At 38.6% G+C, this 9,556-nt stretch overlaps 1 protein-coding gene across 2 annotated transcripts; it reads left to right on the top strand.

Moving 5' to 3' along the window:
* Positions 1 to 6,261: 6,261 nt before the first annotated feature.
* On the top strand, positions 6,262 to 9,086 carry LOC131681841 (uncharacterized). Of its 2 annotated transcripts, none has more exons than XM_058962895.1 (6): positions 6,262 to 6,400; positions 6,459 to 6,833; positions 7,011 to 7,354; positions 7,407 to 7,688; positions 8,421 to 8,772; positions 8,831 to 9,086. In XM_058962895.1, exons 1-6 carry the CDS (start codon positions 6,385 to 6,387, stop codon positions 8,947 to 8,949), a joined length of 1,488 nt encoding a protein of 495 aa, XP_058818878.1. In that variant the 5' UTR covers positions 6,262 to 6,384; the 3' UTR covers positions 8,950 to 9,086. The 2 variants fall into 2 exon arrangements, with proteins under 2 accessions (XP_058818878.1, XP_058818877.1); XM_058962894.1 differs by having other exon boundaries at positions 8,822 to 9,086.
* Positions 9,087 to 9,556: the final 470 nt, after the last annotated feature.

Raw genomic sequence — 9,556 nt, 5'->3', positions numbered from 1 at the left:
AAATTCTGCAATGAATGTATAAAGGTGAAAAATTTTCCAAAATATGACCACAACTGCTTCGATTTGTAGTATTAGGTCACTAACATCCATTCAAAGTCTATTTGGCCACATTGGCCACCATCCTCGGTTCCGGAAGCCCCGGCGGAAGTATCTAAATTCAGAATAACAGTCACATCGGTTTCTCGGAGATGGCTAGACCGATTCGACTAAACTTGGCCTCAAATGAAAGGTATTGCGTCCCCGTAAATGGCTATTTAATTTCATCCCGATCCGACTTCCGGTTCCGGAGTTGCAGGTTGTGGCGTGCGATCACATAGCAAATTGTGATTCAAACCGATACTCCGATGAAAGCAAAAAAGGTAAAAATTTCGCTAAAATGTCTCTCAAACAACTTAAATTTGCTGTTCTAGGTCACCGACGGCCAACCAAACTTTCGTTGACTACATTGACCACCATAAACGGTTCCGGAAGTGCCCGGGAAAAGCGGCCATCTTTCAAAATTTACGAACTCACATCAGTTTCCCGGAAATGGTTGGGCCGATTTTCACAAACTTAGTCCCAAATGATAGCTATAATATCCCCATAGATGTCTATAAAATTTCGTACGGATCGCTTATATGGTTCCGGAAATATAGACTAAACCGTCCGGTCACATATGAAATTCCCATATAAGCCGGAACTCAAATTTTTTTTTTCAAAGGGGGGACCTCATGAAATTTCAGAAATCGAATTCGTATTTTTGATGCCAAACATCTTTAAAATGCATGAAACGTCGAGATTTTATGTTATCTCGAAAATTTTTTTTTTATAAAAATCGACTTTTTGGGACTGCCGATTTTGCACCTTTTTGCCTTTCTCAATAGAAAGGTATTGCAATTGCTCTGAAAACCGACTTTTTAACGGAGGCCCGGAGGGCCGAGTGACATATACCATTCGATTCAGTTCGTCGAGTTCGGCAAATGTCTGTGTGTGTGTATGTATGTGTGTGTATGTATGTGTGTGTGTATGTATGTGTGTGTGTATGTGCGTCTGTGTGTGTGTACGCGAACACAATCTCTCTCACTTTTCTCAGAGATGGATGAACCGATTTTTACAAACTTAGTCGCAAATGAAAGGTGCAACGTTCCCATAGGCTGCTATTGAATTTCTAATGGATCCGACTTCCGGTTCCGGAATTACAGGGTGATAAGTACGAACACGCAGAAAATGTCGATTTTAATAAATTCTGCAATGAATGTACAAAGGTGAAAAATTTTCCAAAATATGACCACAACTGCTTCGATTTGTAGTATTAGGTCACTAACATCCATTCAAAGTCTATTTGGCCACATTGGCCACCATCCTCGGTTCCGGAAGCCCCGGCGGAAGTATCTAAATTCAGAATAACAGTCACATCGGTTTCTCGGAGATGGCTAGACCGATTCGACTAAACTTGGCCTCAAATGAAAGGTATTGCGTCCCCGTAAATGGCTATTTAATTTCATCCCGATCCGACTTCCGGTTCCGGAGTTGCAGGTTGTGGCGTGCGATCACATAGCAAATTGTGATTCAAACCGATACTCCGATGAAAGCAAAAAAGGTAAAAATTTCGCTAAAATGTCTCTCAAACAACTTAAATTTGCTGTTCTAGGTCACCGACGGCCAACCAAACTTTCGTTGACTACATTGACCACCATAAACGGTTCCGGAAGTGCCCGGGAAAAGCGGCCATCTTTCAAAATTTACGAACTCACATCAGTTTCCCGGAAATGGTTGGGCCGATTTTCACAAACTTAGTCCCAAATGATAGCTATAATATCCCCATAGATGTCTATAAAATTTCGTACGGATCGCTTATATGGTTCCGGAAATATAGACTAAACCGTCCGGTCACATATGAAATTCCCATATAAGCCGGAACTCAAATTTTTTTTTTCAAAGGGGGGACCTTATGAAATTTCAGAAATCGAATTCGTATTTTTGATGCCAAACATCTTTAAAATGCATGAAACGTCGAGATTTTATGTTATCTCGAAAATTTTTTTTTTTTATAAAAATCGACTTTTTGGGACTTTGCCGATTTTGCACCTTTTTGCCTTTCTCAATAGAAAGGTATTGCAATTGCTCTGAAAACCGACTTTTTAACGGAGGCCCGGAGGGCCGAGTGACATATACCATTCGATTCAGTTCGTCGAGTTCGGCAAATGTCTGTGTGTGTGTATGTATGTGTGTATGTATGTATGTGTGTGTGTATGTGTGTGTGTATGTGACCAAAAATGTCACTCATTTTTCTCAGAGATGGCTGAACCGATTTTGACAAACTTAGTCTCAAATGAAAGGTGCAACGTTCCCATAGGCTGCTATTGAATTTCTAATGGATCCGACTTCCGGTTCCGGATTTACAGGGTGATAAGTACGAACACGCAGAAAATGTCGATTTTAATAAATTCTGCAATGAATGTATAAAGGTGAAAATTTTTCCAAAATATGACCACAACTGCTTCGATTTGTAGTATTAGGTCACTAACATCCATTCAAAGTCTATTTGGCCACATTGGCCACCATCCTCGGTTCCGGAAGCCCCGGCGGAAGTATCTAAATTCAGAATAACAGTCACATCGGTTTCTCGGAGATGGCTAGACCGATTCGACTAAACTTGGCCTCAAATGAAAGGTATTGCGTCCCCGTAAATGGCTATTTAATTTCATCCCGATCCGACTTCCGGTTCCGGAGTTGCAGGTTGTGGCGTGCGATCACATAGCAAATTGTGATTCAAACCGATACTCCGATGAAAGCAAAAAAGGTAAAAATTTCGCTAAAATGTCTCTCAAACAACTTAAATTTGCTGTTCTAGGTCACCGACGGCCAACCAAACTTTCGTTGACTACATTAACCACCATAGACGGTTCCGGAAGTGCCCGGGAAAAGCGGCCATCTTTCATAACTAGCAAACTCATATCAGTTTCTCGGAAATGGTTGGGTCGATTTTCACAAACTTAGTCCCAAATGATAGCTATATTATCCCCACAGATGTCTATAAAATTTCGCACGGATCGCTTATATGGTTCCGGAAATATAGACTGAACGGTCCGGTCACACATGAAATTCCCATATAAGCCTGAACTCATATTTTTTTTCAAAGGGGGGACCCCATGAAATTTCAGAAATCGAATTCGTATTTTTGATGCCAAACATCTTTAAAATGCATGAAACGTCGAGATTTTATGTTATCTCGAAAAACATTTTTTTTATAAAAATCGACTTTTTGGGACTTTGCCGATTTCGCACCTTTTTTCAGTTCAATATTACCGTGGCTGTTTTTTCTTTTTCAAAATTTTAGAACTCGAATAATGATTTATTTTCCTGTATATAGTTGTCATGTGAGGTATAATAATAAAATGTAATATATGCATTTAAAAGTTTTTAATGAATATAAACAACGCACACATTCTCGTGATTCATGATTGAGAAAGGCACAATTGCACCGCTAGGTGGATTAAAATAGGTTTTTATGTGTGAAAATGTCTGAGGAACGCAATGGCATAAACATTTTCAAAAGGAAATTACACGAGTTGTGAGAAAAACACAGTTTTAGTTTAGACTGGAAATAAAGCATATTTGGCAACAATGCAATCAAAAATAACAATTTTTTCTAGATTCCCTGACTCATTTCCTTCAAAATGCATTTCACCGATTGTTTATAGACCATATGAACGCAAAGATATAAATAAAAGTTAAAAATTGATGATTTTTTTCTATGGAAATTTTTCCATGCACGATTATGACACGTTATACAAATTTTGTCATCAATACACGCCTATGACACGCGTGAGTGCGACTTTTGTTTACATTCATAGTAAAAACTCGCAACATAGTCAACCGATCTTTGTAATATTTGAGAGATTAATGTAGAATAGATAGAAGCATCAACTGTCTTCTTTGGATTGTTTATACCATTTATAAGTTTCAAGATATTAAATCTCAAACTTTAAAAATCGTTTTTCTCGAAATGTGCTAAATGGCGCTTGTCATAAGATAGCACAACACCGACGAATTAGTGTCTCCGTTTTTGGAGCTAGCGTCAATCGGGCGCTAGCTTAGTCCTGTCGCTAAGTTAGTGTCGGATTCTGATGAGATGAAGTCGAAACGCAAGTTTAATTAAGAAAAAGTTCTTTTTTATTTTGATTATAGAGGTTTCGCCTCTTTTCGGGTTAGAGAAATCTCATTGGAAAAATCTCTAACCCTATGAGCGGGGTTGGGCATCGAACCCAGGTTAGCTGTTAAACCCCTTGGTGGAGGGCTGAGCTTGAAAGAATGAAGAAAGTTATGAGAAGAGCTTGGAACCGGCGTCAGCGTGATAACTCCAGGGCTTTCAGGTCAGCTCGTAGTGCATATAAGAAATGTCTTAGATCTGCAGAACGGGCTGGCTGGCAAAGCCTATGCACTAATGTCTCTAGTCTGAACGAGGCTAGCAGATTAAATAAAATTCTCTCCAAATCGAATGATTTTCAGATGAACTCCTTGAAAACCAGAGATGGTGTTTATGTGACGGACGAAAAAGATGTTCTTAATTGTCTCTTCGACACACACACTTTCCAGGCTGTATCGATCCGGAGTTGATCAATGTTCACAGATCTCATTCTGGTGATTCGGACTCGTGGGCGTTAGCACGCACATTGGTTTCCACTGAATCGGTCAAGTGGGCAGTTGACAGCTTTGCTCCATACAAATCACCCGGAAAAGATGGAATACTTCCCGTGCTACTGCAAAAGGGATTTGATATTCTTAAACATGTCTTGAAAAAGATTTTGCTTTCCAGTCTTGCTACCGGGTATATCCCGAAAGCATGGCGAGAAATAACTGTTAGATTTATTCCCAAAGGGGGGCGCTCAAGCTATGAAGAAGCCAAGAGTTTTAGGCCTATCAGCTTAAGTTCTTTTCTTCTGAAAGCTTTGGAACGGATAATCGATCATCACATCAGGAACGTTAGTTTAGTTGAATATCCACTGCACAAAATGCAACATGCATATCAGTGTGGGAAATCCACGATCACTCTGCTTCACGATGTTGTTTACAACATTGAGAAAGCCTTCTCGCTCAAGCAATCTAGCTTGGGTGTATTCCTAGATATTGAGGGTGCTTTTGACAATGTGTCCTTCCAGTCTATTCTGGAAGCGACGCGCGGTCATGGGATACCTGCATGTATCTCAGGTTGGATAAACGCAATGCTTAGTAACCGCATACTTTGCTCGTCACTGCGACAGGCTGAGATACGGAAGTTGAGTATTTGCGGTTGTCCTCAGGGCGGCGTTCTGTCACCTTTGTTATGGAACTTAGTAGCTGACGGCTTGTTGAAGAAACTCAATGAGCTTGGATTTCCAACCTACGGGTTTGCTGACGATTACCAAATACTAATTACTGGATTTTGCATCGGAACAATCTTTGACTTGATGCAACAGGCATTAAGAGCTGTCGAACAGTGGTGTCGACAAGTTAAACTATCAGTTAACCCAAACAAAACTTCAATGGTTCTTTTCACGAAGAAGCGAATAACAACCGGGGTTTGTCCCTTGCAGTTCTTTGATTCTGAGCTACTGTGTGCAGATCAAGTCAAATACGTTGGAGTCATATTGGATTCCAAACTGAATTGGTCTGCTCACATTGAGTTCAGAATCAAGAAAGCGTGCATGGCCTTCGGGCAGTGCAGACGAACTTTTGGAAAGACCTGGGGTCTCAAACCTAAATACATCTATTGGATTCCCAAGTAACATTTCATGGTTTTCTAGACGTTTCAATAGCCAGTACTATTCAGCTCCAGCTGAACATAGGCTGTGTACGAGTAATTAATATTCGTTTATCCCACCCTTAAACATCTCGATTTGGAGAATTTATTCAGCCTACCTGAACCATGCTGAATAACACATTTTAAGAAACACTTTTTCAGCTTTTGTGCATCCTTAAAAAAACCTAGTTCAGCTAAACCAATAAAGGTTTTCCTTACCTTTCTTCAGCTATGACAATTAACATTGGAAAATAAAAGCAAAAGTTGAGAATTCATTCTTTTTTCACATTGAATCTATTTAATTTAACCTCATAGTTGTATATTCATATTGTTTTGGTATTGGTATTAATATTGTCAGCAATGTAAATTGTAAATTCATATTACCTCGCACATTGATGTAATTTTCTCGTAGTTGGATTCGAACTCACAACCTGTTGAATAATAATCACTTACCTTATCCCTTGCTCCAATCTTGTATATATCAAACGCAGCAAATTCTACCTATATATTGAAAAGACTGATCATTTGTACCTAAACAAACGTAAGACCGAATAAGCGTGTAAGCTTAGTAATCTGTCAATGAAAAATAATACGGGTTTGATGCAGTTTCGATTTCGAGTAAAATGAGCCAAAATGCAGGTAAAATAATATAAAAAACCTAGTAGAACTATTTTGAAACACATAGTCATCGTTACAGGTGGGAATCATCACTTTACCATTGTCCAAACGAAAGAAGCAGGTAGAATGGTGCTGTCTATTGTGCCACATCAATGGGTGAATGGCAAATACCTTTCATGGCCGGACAAAAAAGCGAACAAATTGATTAAAGATCCTTCTTCCAAACCTGGAAAGACATGGAACAAAATGCTTTGCACGGTAAAACGTAGATGGATTCCAAGTTATTTGGACGCTGAAAAAGAAACGGCTGAAATGTCCGGTCATACTACTGACGCATCTGATACCCCATTGATAGTGCCGTCTAAAAAAGCCAGAACAAAGGGTTTAGTTCCGAACGGAGTTAGGCAGAAGAATGGCAGTAGCAGGGACTTTAACAGCGAATTCTTTGAAAAAGGTAAACGTTTTTTGCCTTTTGTTTATAGTAAGGTTACGTAATCATATTGATAGTCGACATTGTCAACTGATACACACATATCGTAGATATTTTCAATGAAAAATCTGTTAGAAAAGATGAGGAAACGCAATTATTAGCTACCCAACGTCAACTAGATCTAACTGTATTATATTCTAGATCCTCTTGTGTTTCCTTCGAACTCACTACGACCGATTGCTTCGGATCCAACATCAACTACGGCAACACCAGTTCAAACGTTGTCAACTCAGCCGCTATCACATATTGCAGAGCTGGCTTCAGACCAAGAGCTTTCATCAGAGCCAGAACAACCACTTATAACACAAGTATTTACGTTGGCACCAGCTGATATTTTGGACGAAACCGAACATATTGGGGAACATTCACCAATTGACATGTGTACACCAACCGTGTATAAAACTTCTGCGAATCAACCTCCGAAACATGACGTTATCGATGTTTTTAGTGAATCGTCGGGTGGATTCGCTTGCAATACTGAACAGGTATATGTTTTCATTTTGCATTGGCCTCATTTATTCATTATGCTTATTCCAGCAAACAAATCAGAGAGACGAAACGACGAAAGAAATTCTTGCCAAGATTGATAGCGTCAAAACGGAGATTACTGACACGGTTCTCAACGCAATTCAAACGCTGATGACGAAAACTATCGCTGCAGTCAAATGTGATTTTGATGCAAAATTTGCACTAATCCAACAACTTAAAAACACTCCTCATGATAATACCACGGATTTCAAGTTCACGCCGGTGTCATCAGTAAACGACCTTGAAGAGCTGGAAGATAACCTGAATGACAACGAATACTCCAGGAAAATGGTAGGTTTTTTTATTTGGAATTCAAAATATTAGAACCTTTTGCCAAGTTAGTATAATTGTCACATCAAATCACACAATGACAATCAAATATCAGATCGCAAAACTCACACTAATCTGTTTGGTTTTAACTGTGGTGGTATTGCGCACTGGATAACTTTTTATTTTCACACAAACATCGCCAGGCTTCAATGGTTTGACTTTTATTTAATTGTTTTGTTTCCGACTGATCAAACCATTCGGAATTCAGTTCGGAATCCGGAGTGGAATATGTAGGTTTGTTCAAGTACATGGAAGTTGCTCCGGAGCAAACAGGAGCAAAATATGCTTGCTTCTTTTTACTCCGGTTTGCTACCAGAAGAAGAACAAAGAGAAGAAGAGAATACAGGAACAATTATCTTCATGTTTGCTCTGGAGTACTTCCAGTTTCTCCTGGTACTGCAACAATCCTTGCATGTGTATTTCGAATGTGTGACACCCCTCACTCTATTAAGGCAGGTGGATGAGATGATAAACTAGAAAAATCTATTAGCCTTTAGTCAGTTGATGCACGTTTTATACGCCCAGCAGTCCCCTGGTAGCGGAGAACCCAGAAAAGTTCAGTCGGAAAATGAGCCGGAATCGAAAATTTTAAATTTAGTACTGTGAACAAATAAAAGCTCATTTCAGTAATTTTGTGATTTGTATTTATACGTCTATGATGTATCGGTTGACTAATGTTTACTTTCTTTATAGACAATGTTCATGAAAAACATAGTTGGTGTAACCGGCGATGACTGCAATGGCCAAAATACCTGCTATCAGCTTGTTGATTATTTTTTCAACCGAACATTTATGGTGGAGTGCTCATGGAGTGGAGGCAGTCGAGATGGAACTCCGAAATACGCGATTAAAAGATATACTAACATTCTGAACTTATTTTTTGCAATCGTTCGGAATGCCAACCAAGGATTTTCCCAAACATTATTGGAAAAGTTTTTCAAATCAATTTTGAAAAATTCTAAAAAACGAAGCCAATCAAAAGGCTTACGTCAATCGTCGATTCATAAGAGGTCTAAGAAATCTGTGGTCAACGCCTTACGAATGGGTATACACCATTATTATTATTGATTATTCTTAATTCATATGACTTTCAGAAAATTCAGAGGAACAATTAAATGATTACGAACAGGACCATCACGACAGCGATGCTGATACCGCTGAATCGAATTCATTTGATTCAAATTCTGAAGCTGATAAGAGGGATGAGATATACAGAGGCTGATATGTGAGAGTCGATCACGTTCGTGATTTAATTTTGTCCAGTCTAATCAACATTCCATTTTTAAACTGTTTTACTTTACGATCAATATGATCGCAGAAAGAATACTCATTTTGTAGTTTACGAGGCAAGTAGAAACATGCACCAAGAAATAAATAATTTGCATTTGATATTATCATTCAAAAGTGTGTTGTAATGGTATAAATACAGTTTCCTCTGCTTTGTACTCTATTGCTACCAACTTACATAAAATATTTTCGAGGTTATACTTAACAGAATTATTTAAGTTTGAACTATTTGCCAAATATATATGCAAGAATGATGAGCGAATTGGTAATACAAAAAAATCTTGCATATTTATAATAGATTGGCCATTGATGTGAATTTTGTCATTTTTATCTCTAGAAGCACTTATAAATTTAACTATTTGCTTGTCTTTTGTCATAAACCATGCATTTCTGAACACATTACTCAGAAAAAGGCCACTTTTCACTTGACAACGAATGGTTTTGCCTGCCTTTTTAATACTGGGAGCAGCTTCGTCTAGCTGGTTATTTTTGGATAATACGCAATTCCTCTCGAAAATTCTATTAGCAACTTGTTCCAAACT

Source organism: Topomyia yanbarensis, chromosome 2, assembly GCF_030247195.1.
Source record: "Topomyia yanbarensis strain Yona2022 chromosome 2, ASM3024719v1, whole genome shotgun sequence".
Classification (NCBI taxonomy): Eukaryota; Metazoa; Arthropoda; class Insecta; order Diptera; family Culicidae; genus Topomyia; species Topomyia yanbarensis.
Note: the sequence above shows the minus strand (reverse complement) of the source record. Positions and strands in the feature narration are given on the sequence as shown.

Excerpts from the sequence above, each read along its gene's own strand:
- LOC131681841 (XM_058962894.1), top strand. Across the intron at positions 7,689-8,420 it reads ACGAATACTCCAGGAAAATG|ACAATGTTCATGAAAAACAT; the intron begins GTAGGTTTTTTT and ends CTTTCTTTATAG. Across the intron at positions 8,773-8,821 it reads GGTCAACGCCTTACGAATGG|AAAATTCAGAGGAACAATTA; the intron begins GTATACACCATT and ends TATGACTTTCAG.